General features: G+C 48.8%; 1 protein-coding gene across 6 annotated transcripts; it reads right to left on the reverse strand.

Moving 5' to 3' along the window:
• Positions 1-407: 407 nt before the first annotated feature.
• SFXN2 (sideroflexin 2) lies at positions 408-21,631 on the reverse strand. Of its 6 annotated transcripts, none has more exons than XM_045803000.2 (13): positions 16,804-16,886; positions 16,617-16,690; positions 9,541-9,718; positions 9,196-9,366; positions 8,802-8,900; positions 7,792-7,867; positions 7,405-7,490; positions 6,029-6,089; positions 5,594-5,660; positions 4,776-4,825; positions 4,162-4,211; positions 2,490-2,537; positions 408-1,673 (listed from the first exon to the last, which is right to left on the reverse strand). In XM_045803000.2, the coding sequence occupies exons 3-13, from the start codon at positions 9,699-9,701 to the stop codon at positions 1,574-1,576; spliced, it is 969 nt and encodes a 322-aa protein (XP_045658956.2). In that variant the 5' UTR covers positions 9,702-9,718; positions 16,617-16,690; positions 16,804-16,886; the 3' UTR covers positions 408-1,573. The 6 variants fall into 6 exon arrangements, with proteins under 6 accessions (XP_045658956.2, XP_045658955.2, XP_045658958.2 ...); XM_045802999.2 differs by having other exon boundaries at positions 9,541-9,725; XM_045803002.2 differs by lacking the exons at positions 16,617-16,690; positions 16,804-16,886 and adding an exon at positions 21,537-21,631 and having other exon boundaries at positions 9,541-9,725.
• Between the last annotated feature and the right edge of the window lie 45 nt (positions 21,632-21,676).

Genomic DNA, 21,676 nt, shown 5'->3' on the forward strand with positions numbered 1-21,676 from the left:
GTTTTAACAACCCATCCATGTGACTCTGACACACGTTCTAAAAACCACTGCTCCAGAGTAGGGGAAACTTTTTGTGGAAAGGGCCAGAGAGCAAATATTTTATGTTTTGCATGCCACATACATGGGAGTCTCCGTCACATATTCTTGGTTGTTTGGGTTTCTTTTTTCTTTTTTATCCTTTAAGAATATAAAACATTCTTAGTTCCCAGCCACACAAAACAGGTCCCATGTGGTTTGTCAACTGCCGCTCTGAAACAACACAGTGCCCATTCTGGAGCGTCCAGCAAAGACAGGTGGATTTTTCCTCTGTAGTAAGAGAAATCAACAGTGGCCTCCAGGCACCAGACAGGTTCCCCTTATCGTTGTGGTAACCTCTTTCATACCAAGACCAAAGTAAGACCAGATCCTGCTTTTCATCCAGGCTTTATTAACTCAGTCTGCAGACAGATCATTGTCCTCTTTCAAGAAATGTATTTGATTCAGTGATATCCTTTGACTAGTCAGTCAATTCTACTAGATAGAGCTCGATACAGACATTGACCCCAGGGAAGCCACAATGGTGTCCTTCCACGCCCACTCCACCCCGAGCTTGAAAAATCACGTAGAGCAGCCAAGATGGGAAGGGCAAATGGCTACACTTCGCTGGGTGTCCTTTAAGGCTCTTTGGTCCTGACTGATTATTTCTCAGAGGTATCCAAATAAAACTCCCCTTTCCTATTCAGTACACACCAGTGTTTAACCCAATGGGCTGAGGAAGGGAGGCAGCTAGGAAAATATACCCATTAAAATGTGTTGTTAATACCTACATACATAATTTTTACCCACAGTTAGTGGATTTATCTTTTAAACACAGAGATGTAAAATCAGACATGATTTTAGCACAGGAGAACAAAGTCAGTGTCATGGGACTTTGAGCACCATGAAACTTTGCTGCCTCATGCAGTGGACTTTTTCATCACTACGAACTCCTGGGTGCTTGATCAACCCAAGTTTAGCAGCACTCCCAAAGACGCTTTCTGACAAGGGGGCACTGGGGAGGAGAATGGGGAAGAATGGAGAAGAGCCCCAAGGTGACAACAGACTTCTTCCCTCTCCCTTCCTGAGTTAGCTAGAATTGCAGGGACAAAACGTTCCATAGCGTGAGACAAGATGAGGAGGAAGGGAAGAAGAAACAGGGGTAGGAGCTTCCCTTTGTCCCAGGGGCTCTTCCGCAGTTCTGGCTGGAACTAGAATCCCAAAGGTTTCCTAATTTTTCCAAATGGTTTGCTTGTGTATGTCCCCCAGGTTCCAGCAACTTTTCCATCAGGGAGTCTCAGCTCCTGGTCTCCAGGGGATGTTGGCTGGGGGGCGGGGTGGGAGGAGCAGATAGAAGACTTGGTCTTTGCTCCCCTTGTTCACTTGTATCCCCTGGAGTCCAATAACCCAGGTGCCTAAGTGAAAACATGAGGCTCCCCACCCCCCAAATCCACCCTGGCTTCAGGCCCCATTGGGAGAGGAATGAGGGCACAGGTATACAAGGCAGCTAAGGGCTGGTGAATACGGGCATAGACTGGTCCTTGCTGGGATGGGGCATTTAGAGGCCCTTATTGAAGCAGACATAAGGCACAAGTTCTCCATACTTGGCCTTGATGGTGTCTTGGAGTTCTGGTTCCAGATAAGAAACTGACAATTCACTGAGAAGAGAAAAGAAGGGGATTATGAGCCTGCCAACTGGACAAGCAGCAAATTACCATCAGATAAAATCCAACTCAAATGCCACCTCTAAGAAGCCCTTCCTGATTTTTCCATCAGAACGAATGGCCTTTGTACAACATAACATGTTGCTTTTACTTCTACTCAGGCCTGACTTCATTCTCCCTGGTGCTAAACCTCCATCTTCTCTGTAAGGTTATAAGCACAGTGCTTGGAACACAGGAGATGTCTGCAGATGACACTGAATCATGAGTACGCAGGCAGGGGAACCTTGCATCTTCTCAGGGTACATCCAAGCTACATCTAGTCTCCTGGAGCTCGTCCTCTCGCCTCCCCCAGTCTGATGCTTTGTTTCCCTTTTCCATCATGCTTCGCACACCCCTTCCCTGCCAGGGCATACAAGGGAAGTAGAGAGGTCCAAGTCATCCACCCCCCAAGCAAACACAAGCCAGAGTAAGTACCTGTCCCTCTGTCCAATTTCAAGGACCAGATCCAGACAGGGAGGATGGATCAATAACCTAACCAGCAGGGACAGAAAGGCTCTTGTTGCTCCCCCACTTCTCTCCGGGGTAGCCCTTACTCCACTGAGAGGGAGCAACTCATCCTTCTGCCCCTTAGAGATCCATTTTGGTTTACCATTCACCCAGAGCGAAGAGGCCCAGAGTTTAGGTTGACAGGCACTTGTCCTTGGACAAATGCTGTCCTTCCTGCCCCTCCTTGTCTCCTTCAGGACAGCAGGCAGGTCAGGGATAGCAGGGACAGGGCACACGGTAAAGTGAGGAACAAACAACTCTTACCATTTCTGTGGGAAGAGCCCACACGCCACTGGCACCATGAAGATGAGGCTGGAAGAAAGGAGAGATGAAGTGTGAGGGGCCTGCTCGCACCCCGTCCCTGAGCCCCCCAAAGGAAGCAGGGAGATGTCCCTTCAGTACCCTGCCTTCCCCGCTGCCCCATGGCTCCCCTCCCTGCAACTCTCCTCCTGGTCTCTCAGCGCAGGATAATCATTCCGGCATGGCATGAAACTGGCCCCCCTCCCCCTCCCATCCCTCAACCCCCATGCACCCGTCCTTCAAGCAGGTGACGATAACGAAGGCACTGGGAGTGCGAGTAGCAGCCCTAAAGACCACAGGCCCTGAGCAGTAAGGGGTATGAAAGCCAAGGTCTGGTAGACAACAGAACAGGGCAGCTTCTCCAACCTCACTGCAAACACTAGTAACTCAAGGAGCTCGTTAAAAAGCGACGCTGATGCAGGGGGCCTGGGGAAGGCCCTGAGAGTCCTTCTAAGGTCCTCAGATGCTTCGGGGCCAGGGCCCTGTCGTACAGCACTTGGGAATCTGACAGACCAGAGTTCGGATCCCAGCTGGGCTACTCACTGGCTGTGTGATCCTGGGTGAGTGAGCCCTGCAGGGCTGCCGTGAGGCTCAAAGGGGAACCCAGGGGAACACTCACGCAGTGGTGACTCAGTCAGCAGAAGGAAGCGTGGCGTGTGAGGCCGCGGGGGACCCGACCCGAACGCCAGCAATTATGAGCTACAGAGCCCTGGGCAAGTCTCATCTCACTACACCTCCCATTCTTTGTAAAAGGAGAGGATGACAGGACCTAGCCCTCCAGGGCTGAGGGGATTAAGTGAAATGACAGACGTGGAGCACAAGCACAGTGGGGACACACAGGACACACTCCACACGTGTTGGCTGTTACTGTTGTTGTCATTAGCCCCGTGGCCTCGCAGAGTGTGACTGATGCTAGGACGTGGCCAGTCACTGACGGGCACCGGAGCACGCTGCTGTGACTTGTGGTGTTTTCCTTTCGTGTGAGGTTGGGACGCTTGACAGCCCCAGGCTGTCCCCTCATTTTTTGACGTCTCAGCATATTCATTTATTTACTTAGATTATTTATATAGAGATATAGTGGACGCATGGCGTCGTGTACAGGTAAGGTGTATAGCGCGCTGATTTGATAGAGTGACGCATGCGATGTGACTACTGGGCCATCAGCTAACACATCTGTCACTGCCACAGAATTATCATTTCTTTCTTTGTTGGTATTATTTTTTTATTCGTTATTTTTAAGTAATCTCTTCACCCAATGTGGGGCTCGAACTCACAACCCTAAGATCAAGGGCCTGCCCTACTGACTGAGCCAGCCAGGTGCCCCTAGAATTATCATTTCTTTTTTTGTGGTGGGACTGTATTGTGGTTTTCGCCTCTTCTCCAGTCTGAAGGCCAGGACGGGAGGGCACCCAAGCACTCCGCTCTCCTTGAAAATGTGTGCATAGCACCTAGTCAGCCTGAGGCCCTCAACAAAGATGGGGTGAGAACTCTCCAGACGGCCCACGGGTGTTCTGAGCTCAGGCACTATGGAAGTCAGGGGAAGGAGTACATGTTCTCCAACATGGGCAATGCCAGAAGACAGGTCTTAGGTGCCCCAGCTACCACAGAACCCGAACCCAGAAAACATGTTACTCACAAGCAGCCAGACAGCAGAACTTGCAATGGGGCGTGCAGGACCTTGACTTTCTGCACGAAATTGAAGGAAAGACCCACATGAGACTTAGAGATCTTAACGCGAACCCCATGCCTGCCCTACCCCTGATCAGCCAGCTAGAAACCCACAGACACAAAACTCCTAGCCGTGAAGGAGAGGAGAAGGGGGCTCCTCTTGCTCTCTGCAGACGAGGCCAAGCAAGCAGCCATGGCATCTAAAGCAGGCGGCCGGCGGGGACTGGCATGGGCCCTACCTGAGTGAGACGAAGGCCAGTAGCTAGAGGGAAGGATGAGGATCAGAAATTCTGAAGTGTAGGGGCGCCTGGGTGGCACAGTGGTTAAGCATCTGCCTTCGGCTCAGGGCGTGATCCCGGCGTTATGGGATCGAGCCCCACATCAGGCTCCTCCACTAAGAGCCTGCTTCTTCCTCTCCCACTCCCCCTGCTTGTGTTCCCTCTCTCGCTGGCTGTCTCTCTCTATCAAATAAATAAATAAAATCTTTAAAAAAAAAAATAAAAAATAAATAAAAAAATTCTGAAGTGTAGGTATGCCTGGGGGGCTCCGGGCAAGGAAGATACAAAAGCAGACCCCACTCACCTTCATGAAATGCAGCTTCTCCAGCCTTTCCATGATGACTGGCAACAAAACTGGAAGAGACAAGGGAGGAGAGACTGGGGGAGGGCTGTAAGACTCTTCCCAAGATCCCTCTCCAAAATCAGATCAGGGACCAGGTGATTCCTCCCACCTCCCCTGAAGCTCCAGAAAATACTTTTGGAGGGAAGACTGTGTAGGCATGGCCACCCCCAACCTGTCCCCCAAGTCCTAGCAGAAGGGTGCTTCCCAAACGTTTCCACCTGCACACCTGCAACAGGACATGTACCGCAGGCCCAAAGCGTCCTCCTCAAAATTCAAACCTTTGAAGGCTCATGCAAACAAATCGCATGTCCTACTCTGTAACATACCCCTGCTAGGAGCAAAACCAGGGCAGGGGATTTATCTTCTTTACCACTGTCTTCCTGGCACCCCGCCCTGTGTCCAACACATTGAAGGTACTTAAGGAATATTTGTGGAATGAAAAGAACTTTCTTCCCCAGATCTCTGATTAACTGATGTCCCAAGAACTACAGTGTGGTTCTCTCACAGGTTTCTGCGTTCAGTACTATGGAGATGTAAGACATACAACATGTGGAACTGATACATTTACACGTTGTAGTATCATTGCCACTGTAGTGTTGGCTACAATCTCCACCACATCACAGAATTATCATTTTTTTTATTGCGGTGGGAAAAGCCAGTTTGAGAAGCATGGCTGTAGAGGCTGCCCCCCACCCCCCACCAAAAGAAAGCTAAATGTGGCTGAGGCCTCCATCATGTGTTCCAGGGTCCCCCAGGATGGGAGGGCTTCTCTATCTTACTCATGCCAGGGGCTGCCATGGTGATCCGAGAAATAACCACTTGGGTGATGCCTACGGCCGCAGCTCTCTGAGGGCAGAAAAGAGTAAGTTGTCAGGAATGACCTTATCCAGTATCCATGGGCTGTACCAGAGGGCAGGGTCAAGGGTCAGGGTCAAGTCTGAGCAGGTAAAGGGGAAGGGATGGATCGACTAGGGGCTGTGTCCTCACCCAACCCTCTTTCACCTAGCTAGACTTTTATGGCTTCAGGACCAGAAATGATGGAGAAAAGACAAGACAAACCTGTTCTGAACAAGAAATGTAGGGAAATCAAGGGGAATGAGAATGGAATCAGGGGGCTCCTATAACAGAACCTGGGCCTGCTCTGACTACTAAGAACAGGACCGGGTATAAGAGAGAATTCCCTCCTCCCACCCCAAAGGGTTGCCTCTGCTCACCCGGGAATGACCGATCTCATTGTGATTCCTGTCCTTCACGCAGATGCCCTGGATGAGTTCCCTAAACAGAGACAGGAGTTGCTAGACTTGGGAAAGGGGTGCTGGGAGCCCACCAGCGATGTGACACACCAGGGGACTAAGGCCAGCACACTCAAGCTCTACGAAGCCAGCTCCTGCACCCTGGCCCTTTGATCCTCCTAGTGCGTTCCAGTGAGTGGTATCTCAGAAGTGATCTGGGACGGTGGCTAAGAGAGCTAGGCCTGGGCTCAGACTGCCTAGGTTGAATCCTGAAACGGCAAAGTAAGTTTCTGAACTTGAGCAAGTTCCCTGATCCTTCTAAAGACTCAGTTATCCTCACCTGCAAAATGGGGCTAATCATGGCACCCACTTGATAGGATTGGTGAGGATTAAAGGGGACAGTGCCTGCAAAGTGCTTAGTCCTGCGCCTGACAGAGTGACGGCTCCACAAACACTAGCTGCCCTGACTTATTCTCAGGCCAGTTCCTGACAGCACTCAAGCCCAGAACAGGTAGGTGGCTGGGGCTCCTTCATTTGTCGGGAAGGAGCCCCTGGATGGGGGAGGGAAAGAAGAGAGGAACAATGTGCATGCATGACTATTCTGGTAGTGTGCTCTTTCTGCAAGGGCTGTTGTGACAAGTTCCCATTTGCTAGCCGTCCCAAGAAAACGTGGCTTGTATATACTGGTGACGGTGAGGAAGGCGATGATGATGCCAGCAGTAATAACAGCGAACGCTCAGGCAGCACGTGGTACCTCCCAGGCGCTATGGGGGTGCTTGAGGTAGACGACGTCATTAGGTTTGACAACAGAGGAACATCTATGCTTTCTCTAGCCAAAAGAACAAGAACTGCAAGACACACGGGTTTCTCCTTTTACCTTTCCTGCCGCGAAGCTTAGAGCCGGGCGCCTGGAAAACATCTATCTACTCCTCTGGCTTCTTTCAAAGCTTCTTGGCTCTGTTCTATCTTTGGACACCTCGCTCTGCTACATTTCATTCTGTAAGCCATCCCCCGGGCTTTGCAAGCAGGCAGAGTTCACAACTTAAATACAGTTGCCGTTGAAAGGACACGATCTCATACAAACCCCCACAGGTCCGCCCTACTCCCCGCCATCCCCCACCATTCAAACAATGACTCCCACGACACTCATCACAGATCAAACTTAAGTCACCTGCCACTCCTGCGCCATCACCCTCGGAGCAGCCTATCCTTTGGGACCCTTCAGAGGTGTAGCCCAGCAGCCCTCCCCACACCCACCTCAGTCCCCAATCCCCAAAAGCCACCCACTGCCTTGGCTTCCTACGCTTGCCCCACTAACCTGGTGGTTTGTAGGGAGGAAGAGGGATCCCCATACTCACTGCTGTCGCATCATTGGGATGTTGACACAGTTAGCAGCAGCCACAGCAGCAAAGGGCACCCAGCGGCCCACCAGGGGTGGAGCTCTCTGTTGGGGGAAGGGAACAACAGGGCTCACTGGAAGATGGGGGGGAGGGGGCTTAAGGACTACAAAATAAGAAATCAGATCTCGCTACTGCCACGTATCCAGACACTTGGTCTAGGAATCCAAATTCCCTCAAAGACCCGAGAAGACTAACCTGGAGCTAGTTCTGCTACATTTCCCCCTAGTTGGCTGGGCTCTGGCCATACCCAACTCACCCAAGGGCAACGCCAGGCCTGGGGGAGTTTTCCCTTGGACTTTGCTGCCCCCTAGTGGCCACCAAGCCCACAGCAGCCCCAGACAGTACCTTCGTCAACATGTTCATGCCCACAGCAGTGGCCACCGCAGTGGTTGTGGCTGTGATGTAGGAAAGGGCCATCTGCCTAGTGGAGGAGAGACACGCTTGGGAGTGGGGGGCCCTGCCGGCTGAGGGCAAGACCATGGCTTGACTGAGAAAGTCTGGAAATGAAGCTTCATGCCTGAAACTTTACCTGTCTCATCTTGGGACGTTCCCCTCCTGACCACACACACAACGCTCCCCCCCCCCCCGCCGGCCTCCTTTCAGTACTTTAAACACGTCAAACTCTCTTCTGCTCCAGAACCTTTGCCTGCTGCTGCTCCCTAACCGGGGAATTCTTCCATAGGCTAAATCCTTATCCTCCAGAAATCAGCCGAAATGTGGGCTCCACAGAAAAGACTTCCCCAAAGAGCCCATCCACACAGACGCCCCTCTGCTGTTTGCTATCTTGTCACCTGTTTGTTTCCTTAATGGCAGTAGTACAACCTAAGATTACTGTGCTCGTCTGCTTTACAGACCTTAGATTCCACAAGAACAAGGGCCCTAGAACCATGCCTGGCACTTAATACCTACTCAAGAAATAGCTGAGGGGCGCCTGGGCGGTTCAGTCAGTTACGCTTCTGCCTTCAGCTCAGGTCATGATCTCAGGGTCCTGGGATCGAGCCACATCAGGGTCTCTGCTCAGCAGGGAGCCTGCTTCTCCCTCTCCCTCTGCCCCCCTACCCCACTTGTGTGCCCCCTCTCTCATTCTTTTTCTCTAAAATAAATTAAATCTTAAAAAAAAATATTTGAGAATGAATGAATGAATGAACTTTGAATTAGTCTAGGAAGATACTCTCCTAGTCAGCCTCAGAAAATACTTGCAAACCCTAAAAAGGGGCACTTGGTCACCAGCCCAGTACAAGCCTCACCCAGAGAAGACAGCCCGAGAACCCTTTAGAAGGGCTGTTCCCCTGGAGGCAAGACGACAGCTACCTGCTCCAGACCCAAGTGGACAGCCTGGGGTTCAAGTCTCCTACCTGACCGACGTGGGGGAAGCTGCATTCCTGTTGGTATAGTTGACTAAGGCATTGAAGGACTGGTTCACCCACTGCCAGAAGATCACTGCCGGCATCGTCCTACCACAAGGGAGGCCCAGAGAGGCAGAGAAGAGTCCAATGGAACGGAGGTCTTGGTATACACCAGTCAAACCAGACTGCCTGTTGTTCCCCAAACTGTCCCCATGCTGTTTCATGCACCAGGGCTTTTGCACAGGCTGGGCCCTCTGTCTGGAATATCTACACACACACACACACACACACACACACACACACACACACACACACCCTTCCATACTATCATCACCGTAGGGCTCCCTGCTTGGCAGATCCAAGCGGCCACACTGCGCGCTGTCTTGCTCCCAGGCTCTTCTACCTGTAGAACTGGAGCATGAAGCCCGTGATAATCATGCCGCCGGGGACCTGGAAGGACATCCGCCCGATGACGTTCATCTTCTCCCCGGTGTCAGGGTGGAAGGCTGAGTCATACAGCTTCTTGGCATACAGCAGCTGCTCCACTTGGGTGCCTGGGGGCACGACACCCATTCTGCCACCCAAGACCAATAGACAGAGTTACCTCCTGGGCCCCTCACCCCAAGTCACCCTGCTCCCTCCTGCCTGAGAGCTCTGCCTATTCCCTCATATTCAATTTCCACCTCCTCCCCAGGGGAATCCACCCGTGTTGCCCCAGCGCCTCCAGTCCCTTCCCCTCACCGCTCACCTGCTCTTCTCCACCATCGCCTTGGCCCAGTCCAGCTCCCGCTCTGGTACCAGGACAGTGCGCGGGTCTGTGATATTGAAGAAGTGTTTCACCCGTCCCCAGAAAGTGCACTGGTCCCAACGGGGGGCATCGACGTTAAAGCCAGACGGATCAGCCTCCATTTCGCTCACACATAAAACTGTGGACTTAAGGAACAGAAGGAAAATGAGGAGTGTCCCCCAAACCAAAATCTGCCCCTGAGGCCCTGAGCGCCTCTCCTAGAATGCCTGCTTTCACCAGCCACTGGCATCATCTGGTCAGGCTTGGGAAGGCCCAGTGAATGGGCACCGGACTGAGCAACCAGACACCGAAATGGGTCTCCTGAGCGCCTGCTGGCAGCCAGCCCTGTGTTTGATCATGCTGTGGGAGACTCTGGAAAAAGGGACAACACAGGGCCTGTCCTTGGGGAGCTGAGTGTAACTGGGGAAGAAGAGCCCACCCATGGAACAGAAGATAATACATACAGCAGCAGTAAGTACAGGAGATGAGAGAAAGCAGAGATGGCGGAGCCCAGTCAGTAGGAATAGGGGGCTTCCCAGAAGAGAGGGAATGTGAGTCGCAGAAGACAGAACAGATTTATCTGAAGGAGGCAGAAGGCATGGATCCCATTCAAGGTAGAAACAATTACAGAGAAGGGTGGAAATGACGGCACGATCACTCTCATTATTACAGTGTGTGTACGTGTTGTGTGTGCGCGGCGTGCGTGTGCACAACGCATGCGGCCCTGTGAGAGATCCCAGGCCATGGCTGTGAGTGAGGCACCACACCTGCCCTCAAGGACTTACAGAAGGGGGGGTAAAAGACGAGTAGACCGACAAGGACAGCAGTGTGAACAATGATGTGGACAGACACTGGGGGCAGTGGAAAAACAGAGAAGAGGCATCCAAAAGTGAGACGATCAGATCTCCCAGTTTTCCTGGGACTGCTGTCCTGGGGTAATTATTAATAGCACCCTCTTCCACTCTCAAAAGTGTCCTGATTTGGATGACAAATCACATGGTCCCCTTATCTAAAATGGATGAGTGATTTTGAACATGCTTTGTGAAAACAAGAAATAATGTTTTGAAGGATGGGTAGAAGTTAGATAGATAAAGGAGAGGTGTCCCGGGTAAAAAAAAAAAAAAAAAAAAAAAAAGGAAGAGCCAGTGTCGACTGCAAACAGGTGAGTGGGGACCAGATAATGATGATCACAGCTAATGCTGAGCTCTGACTCTAGGCTAGGCATTTTGCTAGGGGCCTGACATGCATTTTCTGAATTCATTTCACAACAATGCTATAAAATAAATACCCTTTAATCTAACCCCATTTTATGGATGAGAAAACCAACGCACAGATAAGTAACTTTAAACCAAGTCATGCAAGCATTAGCCGGTGACAAAGCCAGGATTTTAATTCCACCTAATTTACTTTGCCTTTTACTTTTTCCTCCAGCTGGGTTCTGGAATCTATATCTTGAAAAACTAAGGCAGGTCTGACATGTAAGGAGCTTGAAAACTGTCACTCCTGTCCTTGTAACAAGAAAAAAAGCTGAACAAATTAAAAAATCAACAACTTTTTTAGACCCAGACCCATCAGTGAACTGAGGTCACAGGGCAAACCACTGCCCCCAACCCCAGAGAGACAGGCAACTACGGAGAATGACAGCTTACTGGGAACAGAAGCCCCCCGCTGGGCAAGTACCATTGGAAAACTTAAACTATGATGGACAAATTGCTGGAGGCTCGGTGTGAACATGCTTGCAAATTAAAAATTCCAAGGGGATTCAACCTTGAATGTGGAGGGACACTTTTGAGTTTACCTTCAAGAGTCCACCAGGCTCTCAGGGTGAAGATCAGAGAAAAATCCCCTACTACTTCTGACAGGGAGATGGGAAAAGCAGTCATTTTGAAGTATACCCAGAGCCCTCTGTTCTTCCCAACAAGGCCTGCCCTCAAAAGAGACTGTTTCACTAGAGCCTAACCATTTCGGGATTTACTAGACTGACTTGGGAAAATGTAACTCAAGCCTTTTCTAACTCCAGCCCTTTCTAACCTTCCTATCTCATTTATAGGGGGTGAGAAGAGCCTGAGAAACACTTTTGAAGGTCCAGGGGCACAGGCTCACTCAAAGACTGAGAACTAATCACAGGACTACAGAATACGCTCTCTTCCCTCACACTTGACCACTGCAGGTGGTACAATGCTCCTATGTGATAACAGGGAGAACTGAACAACACCAGAAAGAACTGCAAGTTTCAGACCTTACTTAAGAAGTCTCTAGAAACCCAAAGACAACAGGAGAGACGAAAACAAGGACCCCAAAGAAAATGTTAACCTCTGACACCTACAGCTTCAGCAAATAGTAAATACAACCTAACATCTCGCCAGATAAAGGTAAAACTGCACAGACATCTGGCTTTCAACAAAAGATTACGAGGCATACTAAATGGCAAAAACATAGTTTGAAGAGAGAGCAAGTGTCAGAACCAGATGGCAGAGATTTTGGAATTATCAGAACAGAAATTTAAATAACTATGATCGATTTGCTAAGGACTCCAATGGGAAAGTGGACAACATGCAAGAACAGATGGATAATGTAAGCAGAGAGATGGAATCTGTAAAAAAGAATCAAAAGGAAATGCTGGAAATTAAAAAAAAAAATTCTGGGGGCACCTGGGTGGCTGTCAGTTAAGCATCTGACTTTGGCTCGGGTAATGATCTCGGGGTCCTGGGATCAAGCCCCGTGTTGGGCTCTGTGCTTGGCTGACAGTCTGCTTGTGCCTCTCCCTCTGCCCCTCCCCCTGCTCATGCTCATTCTCTCTCTCTCAAATAAAAAATAGATAGTCTTAAAAACAATTTCTGTAACAAAAATGAAGAATGCCTTTGATGGGCTCATCAATAGACGAGACATGGCCTGGGAAAAAATTCTGTGAGCTTGAATATGTGTCAACAGAAGATTCCCATACTGAAAAGTAAAGAAAAAGAATGAAAAAACCAGAAGAGAAAATCCAAGAACCTTGGGGCAATTACCCATAGGTGTAACATGCACGTAACGGGAATACCAGAAGAAGAAGAGGGAAGGGAACAGAAGAAATATTTAAAGCAATGATGACCAAGAATTTTCCAAAAACTAATGACAGACACCAAACCACAAGTCCAGAAGGCTCAGAGAACACCAAGAAGGATAAGTACCAAAAAACATACACCTAGCTGGGAATGCAAACTGGTACAGTCACTGTGGAAAACAGTATGGAGGTTTCTCAAAAAATTAAAAATAGAATTACCATATGATCCAGTAATTCCACTGCTGGCTATTTACCCAAAGAATATGAAAACACTAATTCAAGAAGATATATGCACCCCTATGTTTACTGCAGCATTATTTACAATAGCCAAACTATGGAAGCAGCCCAAGTGTCCATGGACAGATGACTGGATAAAAAGGATGCCCATATGCGTACAATGAAATCTTGCCATTTGCAACAACCTAGATGGCTCTGGAGAGTGTAATGCTAAGTGAACCAAGTCAGTCGGAGAAAGACAAATACCAAATGAGTCCACTCATACGTGGAATTTAAGAAACAAAACAAATGAACAAAGGAAAAAATATAACAAACAAAAAACCAGACTCGGGGCACCTGGGTGGCTCAGTCCGTTAAGCATCTGCCTTTGGCTCAGGTCATGATCCCAGAGTCCTGAAATTAAGCCCCGTGTCTGGCTCTCTGGTCAGCAGTGAGTCTGCTTCTCCCTCTCCCTCTGTCCCTCCCTCTGCTTGTGTGCACGCACACACTCTGTCTCTCTCTCAAATAAACAAATAAAATCTTTAAAAAAAAAGAGAGAGAGAGAGAATAAAGAGAAAAAAAAAACCAGACTCGATTATGGAGAACAAACTGATGGTTACCAGAGGGGTGGTGGGCAGGGGGATGGGTGAAACAGGTAAAGGGGATTAAGAGTACATTTACCATTATGAGCACTGAGAAATGTACAGAAATGTCCAATCACTATATTTCACACCTGAAACTAATATAACACCATATGCTAACTATACTGGTATTAAAAATTTTTTTAATCTACACCTAGTCATATTATATTATATTTCAAACTGCAGAAAATCAAGACAAAGAAAATCAAGGAAAGGGATGACTGGGTGGCTCAGTCAGTTAAAGCATCTGCCTTGAACTCAGGTCATGATTCCAGAGGCCTGGGAGTCAGTCTCCCTGCTCGGCAGGGGACCTGCTTCTCCTTCTCCCTCTGCCCCTCCCCTCACTTGCTCTCTCTCTCCCTCAAATAAATAAATAAAATCTTTAAAAAAAAAAAAGAAAAAGAAAATCAAGGAAGAAATCTGAGGGAAGGAAAAGAAAACACCTTACCATATAGACGAACAAAGACACGAACTTCATTGGCTTTCTCCCTAGACACCAGGCAAGCAAGCAGAGCAGAGAGCGAAATATTGACAGTACTGAAAGATATAAGCAACACCGACCTAGACTTCTACACCAGCAAAATATCCCTCCCAGTGAAGGAGAAAGACAGGCTTTCCCAGACAAACACAACTGAAGGAATTCATCACCAAGAGACCTGACTTGCAGGAAGTTAGAAGTTCTTCAGAGAGCAAGAAAGTGATGTAGGTCATAAGCTCAGATCTACATAAAGAAAGAGGGTCAGAAGCCACAAATGAAGGTAAACTAAAACCTTTATTTTTCTTACTCCAATTGTTAACAGTAAAACAGATCACAGTTTGTTCCAAATAATGGCAGCAGCAACGTGTGTGATGATCACAGCTATGGACAGGTGACGCGAGTGACAGCAGTGCTCTAACAGATGGGAGGGAGGAGCTGGGAAGGCCGGCCCGGTTACCTGCACTACCGGAGACGTGCTCCGGTGTCATTTGAAAGTGGACTTGGATTAGCTGTAAATATATATTGCAAGCTCTAGGAAACCACCAAAAAATTTCCAGAGGAAGTATAAATGATATGCTAGGAGAGGAGAGAAAATGGAGTCATACAAAAGCTAAGGCTTTTGGGACATCCGGCTGGCTCAGTTGGGGGAGCATGTGACTCTTGCTCTAGGGGTCATGAGTTCAAGACCCACGCTGGGTGTAGAGATTACTTAAAAATAAGATCTTTAAGGGGGCACCTGGGTGGCTCAGTCGCTGAAGCGTCCGACTCTTGGTTTCAGCTCAGGCCATGATCTTGGGGTCGTGGGACTGAGCCCCATGTCAAGCTCCATGCTCAGCACGGAGTCTGCTTGAGATTCTCTCTCTCCCTCTGCTCCCTCTCCTGCCCCTCCCCCGCATGCACACACTCTCTCTCTCAAATAAGTAAATCTTTTAAAAAAATAATAAAAAATTAAAATTTTTTTTAAAAAGCTAAGGGTTTTGAATTTTTGCCTGAGAATTTCAAGAAAAGATTTTAAGCAAAGTGACAAGATAAGATGTGTGGTTTAGAAAGAAAACTCTAGGCAATGACATGAAAATAAACTCCGTGTGGTAGGACCTCAGAGGACGCAGAGAGATCAGCTGGGCGGGAACTTCAGCAATCCAGGCAAGAAGAGGTGGGGCTCATGTGAACCCAGACGTGCAGGAACAGAGAGGAGGAACCAAAAGGACAGAAACTTTAAAAGCAGCAGAATGTCAGGATTTACTAAGTGACTGGTTATAGGAAGAATACTCTGCTAGTCAGGACTCAAGCACAGACGCAGAATCAGTAGGATATATATATATATCCTTTATATATATTTGCATAATACTGATAAATATATAAAAATGGATTTAGTACAAGGAATTAGCAAACTGGCTTCCGTAATTGTAGGAGTTGGCTAAGCAAGCCTGAAGCCAGCCGGGCAGGCAGTTAGCTAGGGAGGATACTGGGTAGGGAAGGAGAGCATGGCTGGAGGGGATGCCTAGCCCTATTTTAAAGGGATTCCATCTGATTAAGTCAGGCCACCCAGGATAATCTCCCCTTAGATTAACTCAAAACTAACCAATTAGGACTTTAATTACATCTGCAAAATCCCTTCACCATGCGCCTAAATTCGTGTTTGATGGAGTAACTGGGAGGTGTGTGTACTAGGAACAGCTGCTTCTCCCTCCTGGCCCACTTAACTGGAAGCACACCAGCGTACCAGAGGGGGGATGGGAGGGTTGTTTGGCCTAGCTAAATTGACACATCACAAGTTTCTAGAGTGATACCAGGGTTTTCTGACTTGGGCCATAATGTGCAGAGACAAGAAATATAGAAAAACAGGCTTTAAGGGAGAAAAGTAGGAGTTGGATTTTCCACGTGTTGAGTTTCAAGTACAATGGAACTTTCCTTTTTTTTTTTTTAAGATTTTATTTATTTATTTGACAGAGAGAGAGCCAGCCAGAGAGAGAGAGAACACAAGCAGGGGGAGTGGGAGAGGAAGAAGCAGGCTCCCAGTGGAGGAGCCTGATGTGGGGCTTGATCCCAGAACGCCAGGATCACGCCCTGAGCCGAAGGCAGACGCCCAACAACTGAGCCACCTAGGCGCCCCTATGGACCTTTCTTAAATGTAATAGGCTGCCGCCTGTCTCAGGTCCTTTGCAACTGCCATTCCCTGTTTCTTTTCTTGAAAAATGTCACCCTGAGGATTTTTCACATATATCATATTACAAGCTCATAGGCACAGCTAGAGCAAGATTTGAAGTCATCTTGAGTTATACAGTCACCAAAATCCAAAAGCAGCCACAAAATTGAGCAAACACAGCCAGTATTTGAGTATGAGGGAAAGGAAACATACTGCTGATGGAAGCCACAGGACTAGTCAAAAAAAAAAAAAAAAAAAAGTTTTATAGGGACATCTGGGTGGCTCAGTGGGTTAAGCGTCTGCCTTCGGCTCAGGCCAGGAGCCCAGGGTTCTGGACTTTGGACTCCTTGCTCTCCAGGGAGCCTGCTTCTCCCTCTGCCTCCCGCTCCCCCTGCTTGTGCTCAGGTGCGCGCTCTCTCTCGCTCTCTGACAAATAAATAAATAAAATCTTTTTAAAAAGCTTTATATTAGGTAGTGGTCAAATGAAAGGAGAATTCTACCCAAGACTCCCACCTCAGTCGAGCCGAATGGGCCACTGCAGCCGCAAGGGAAGGCCACAGCAAAGCCGCCTCAGAATCAACAGCAGCCTGAAAAGCAGACGTATTAGAACACAATGTCAGGGCCCCGCCGTCTCCCTCAAAAAGTAGCCTTTCGCTCTCCGGGACAATGTAGAGTTGCTTGCAAGGAAGCAGCTACTCACCCTTCAGATCTTGGCTTAAACCTTTCCTCAGGGAGTCCTTTGAAGGACCTTGGCCCCTCTCTCCCCGACCGCTAGACCAGGTGCTCTGCTGCAAGCCCTCTTGGCTCTGTACTGTTTCTTCAGAGCTGTGCCAGTTTGTCCTAACTCTCTGTGGTTTTATTTTAACAAATGCCTACCTTCCCCTCTGGGTCATAAGCTCCTCAGACCCAGGGACTGTGTCCAGTTTGCTCAGAGCTGCTACCCCTGGGCCTAGCACAAGAATCCAAGCATGTGCTGAGTAAGAAGCCCAGTTTGTCGGCAAATGGGTATTCAGGCGTAAGAGGAAGTACAGAGATCTGAGTTAGAAGTAAAACAATGAGAGGCATCGAGGTAGTTTAAGAGAAAGTTTTCCAGTGAGAATACGATGAATAAAGTGCTGAGGACATAGCCTGAAAACCACTACGTGTAGAGGCCAGCCCCCCAAAAAGGAAGCCCAAACAGATGAGAAAGAACCAGGGACGGAGGAGGCATGAGGAGCCAACAAACGCAGTAAAGGGAGAGATGGACAATTTTGATATCTTTTTGTTGAGGTGGGAGAGACTTCAGCAAGTTGACATGCTGGGGGTGGGTCATTTCCTGGGAGGAAGGAGCCAGGAGAGAAGGGAGGCTCCCATGGAGTTTTCATGGCACCCTCACCTGGCCCTGAGGCCGCCACTGAGAGGCAACCTCTGAAGCTAGACAGCTAGTCAGAAGCTAGACAGCGAGTGGCCATTGCTCGACTTCTGCCTCTCTCACTCCGCCACAAGCCCACGGGAGAGCTCTGGGCTTTGTCCTCTGGCGACAGGCTGACCTGGCTTCCTACATGCTGGTTCAAAGACCAAAGCTATTTCGTGCCGTCACAACTGAACCCAGGGGTGGGAGAGAAGCAAGAGTTTACTTCCCTTGACTCTAGCTGGGGCTAAAACGAGTTGTTGGCCTGGCTGGCAGATCACAAACCGCCTTGGATTACAGAGCCCCAAGTTGGGGCTCCAGCCACTCTGCTGGAGAGAGCCCACAGAACATGCTATGCTTCCTTTTTTTTTTTTTAAGATTTTATTTATTTATTTGAGAGAGAGCGCAAGAGCTCGTGCACAAGCTGGGGGGAGGGGCAGAGGGAGAAGGAGACTCCCCATTGAGCAGGGAGCACCAAGCAGGGCTCAATCCTAAAAGCCTGGGATGATGACCTGAGCTGAAAGCAGACATTTCACCGACTGAGCCACCCAGGTGCCCCAAACATGCTATGCTTCCTTCTTAACACACACAAACACACACACACACACACAGCCTGTCCTTGGACATATCTTTCCACCCTGAACTCAGCACCGGAAAGTCCTCTGTCTTTCATAATGGAAGTACTTCTACCGCCAAGGGGTAATCATTTGCTAAACTATGAAAGAAACTCTCCCCTCATTACCGAGGTCAGCATAGGACTTGCCCAGTCTCTATCTGACATAAAACATAAGGCCAGGGGCACCTGGGTGACTCAGTTGGTTAAGCACCTGCCTTCAGCTTGGCTCATGATCCCAGGGTCCTGGGATGGAGCCCCATGTCAGGTCAGGCTCCCTGTTGGCAGGGAGTCTGCTTTTCCCTCTCCCTCTGCCCTGCTCATTCTCTCTCTCTCTTTCTCTCTCTCTTGCACGTGTGCACACTCTCAAATAAATCAATAAAATCTTTTAAAAAAAAAAGGCAAAAAAAATCTAAATTCCATTCTATGTCTAAGACATTTCCCCCCAACATGTGCTGCCCCCCAACGGGCACAGGTCCATGACTCCTTCAGGGCAAACTCAAACCCTACTGTGATATATTCTCATAGCATCCTATCCTTGTTTGCAACACACTTGGCTTCGCAATCATCACTTTCTTGTTACGTAGTTATTTGTATAAAGTTGGCCTCCCCCAGCGGATTGTAAGGTTTGTGCTGTAGCTCTCCAGGCCCTCTAAAAATACTTAACTGCCTGCCCGAACTGCATTTCAACTTATTCTTGGGCTCCCTGGGCATCAAAGACGTCATTCTTTCAAGTCAAACTCAAGAACCTGTCTTGGTTACAAAAGTAAGGGTAGGCTTTGGGTCACGAAGCTGCAAATGGTCTACCCCTCCTCCACTGAGTCCTATCTGGTCTCTAGGTTTTCTCTAGAACAGTCATTCTCCCTCTTCCCACGTGAGCCGCACCTAGTATTCCCTAAAGAGGTACCACCGTGTCCAGGGTGGCTTCAGTTCTGAAGGAATATGGTCCCACTACCGGGAACAAGGGGGGAGCTGGAAATCAAACAGGTGACTGGCCAATAATTCCCTTTGCTCCAAGGACTGGAGACTATCACAGCTTGAAGATGTGAGGGATCCAAGATCTCAATGTACAAAAGAGGAAACTGATGCTTGGAAAGATTCACATCGATTGAGCCAGCATGCTGAACATTACCCACAACCCTGCCCTAAGCACAGCTCCAGTCCTGTCCATCCATCCAACAATCTGACAATAGCTAGGGCCTACTCTCCCAAAGTCACAAGGCTCAGGGTCACTTAGATGGGTTCTCCATCCACTACCGGCCCAAAGAAAGAAAGAGAGAGGGAGAGAGAGAGAGAAAGGAAGGGAGGAAGGAAGGAGGAAAAAGATAAGAGAGAAAGAAAGAAAGAAAAAGAAAGAAAGAAAGAAAGAAAGAAAGAAAGAAAGAAAGAAAGAAAGAAAAGAAAAGAACCTATTACCTCACCTGAAGTCATCCTTCTTAGAGAGAATTGAGTTTTGGGGCACCTGACTGGCTCAGCTGTAGAGCATGCGACCCTTGATGTTGGGTTCTGAGTGCAAGCCCCACGTTGGGAATACAGTTTACTTAAAAAAAAAAAAAAAAAAAAAACAAACAGAGAGTTGATTTTCTCTGGCAAACGGTATCAGAGTTCAAAGAACAAGGCTTCCAAACTCCCTCTGGGTATCCTCTTGCAAGGGGGGAAAGCACTCAAGATTTCCCTGTTTGTATCCCCAGGTAGGAAGAAAAATAAAACATCATCACTGGTACTTGCATCAGAGGAAGAACAAGGCAGCCATACTCAAAAAGATCAAACACAAAGACCACTTGAGATAGGCAAGGGTTGGTGCCAAGGCTGCCTAGAGAATGCTGGACAACGAGACTAATAATTACACAAGCAGGCCCAGGTACACTCCTATGACTCCAAGGCAACCATGATGTTAGACATCAGGCAACTCAGAAAGAGAAGTCGGCCCTGTCCTTTTCACGAAAGAACCAACAGGCTAGAGACGAGTAGATTGCAGAGGTGCATACTCTGAATTAGCCATTCATCTTGCATCTACTTAATCAAGGTTCTTTTTTTTTAAAGAATTTTTTTTAAAGATTTTTTTTTAAAGATTTTATTTATTTTTTTGAGAGAGAGAGAGCCAGCAAGAGAGGGAACACAAGCAGGGGGAGTGGGAGAGGAAGAAGCAGGCTCCCAGTGGAGAAGCCCGATGTGGGGCCCGATCCCAGAATGCCGGGATCACACCCTGAGCCGAAGGCCGGTGCTTAACAACTGAGCCACCCAGGCCCCCCTACTTAGTCAAGGTTCTGAACTGAATCTTCTCTCCAAGGATCTGAAGCAGGTATGCTGCGAGCATATGTTTAAAAACACACTTTAGTTGAATGCATAAGTAGCTAAAAACCATGCAGGGAAAATCCACCTTTGTTCCAGTGATGTTAAGTAGACTTTAAAGCCTGCTGGTAGGAAGAGGGGCAAAGCCCCAAAACCTAGATGAAGCCGTAATAGCTAAATCCTATGTAGCACTTTCCATGTGCCAGGCAATATTTTATGTACTTGACATATAATAATTCACATATCCTCACAAGAACCCAATCAAGGATGTAAGGGGCACACACATGACTCCAACAGGTTTATCACCAGTGCCAATACTTAACCAACTCTTAAAAAGTTCTGAGCTTACACCACAAACATAAGCCGTTCTGTTCCTCCTACCTAGACAACACAATAGTGTTAAAATCACTTCCTCCAGAGTCAGAAGTGGGTTCAAGTCCCGACTGTATACCGCTTAGAACAACCAATTTCTAGGGCTGTGAGAATGAAATGAAACCTTGTGTGAAAACCATTCTACTAAGAAGTATGTAATTTCCATTAGGGCATATTTTGTCCCCTGCTGTGTTTCCAGAGTCTAGAACAGGAGCTGGCACAGATGTGAGTTTCCACCCGTTCTCAGCATGGGGTTGAGCCCCTCTCAACCCACCCAGAATCCCTTTCGCTCTCGCTTGCCTATAAGTGCAGGGCCGTTTTTGCCTCCTCCGGGGCTGCAGACAGTGCACCATCCGATCCAATGTTGCTTAGCAAAATCTGGCCATTCCAAAACGCCTTTCACCCCTGCTGTCTGCTCACCTCAGTGCTCAGGGCCAGTCTCCAGGGCTGCCTCTTGCCCTCCAACAGGCAGCCTCTCACCACCGGGACTCCTCCATCCTGGACTCTTAACACACAGATGTGCAGATAGATGCACAGCCCATAACGCCCCCCATCCTCAGCTGGGCCTTAGGGCGCCAGGGGCCATAAGGGAGAGAGGTCCCTGGGCAGCCCCAGGCCACTATTTGCGCCACGTGGCTACAGCAGGTGGAAGCCCAGCCCCCGCAGCCCCCCTGCCTGGGCAGTCAGGACAGAAATCCGAGCTCCCTCCGGCGATGTGGGGTCTAGAGGAAGGTGTGGTGGGCGGCCTCTTCCCGAGACCCCTTACCTGGTCCCGGGAAGAATGCACTGAGACAACTGCCAACAGAAGCACCCCGCTTTGGAAGCCGGGCCTGTACCAACCTGAGGCCTCGGCCCGGGCACCGCCCCTCACCCCGCCCCCGCCCTGCTCCTTTCCGACCAATCACA

The sequence above is a fragment of the Ursus americanus genome, chromosome 6 (genome assembly GCF_024610735.1).
Source record: "Ursus americanus isolate L20-20 chromosome 6, mUrsAme1.1.p, whole genome shotgun sequence".
In the NCBI taxonomy this organism is placed as follows: domain Eukaryota; kingdom Metazoa; phylum Chordata; class Mammalia; order Carnivora; family Ursidae; genus Ursus; species Ursus americanus.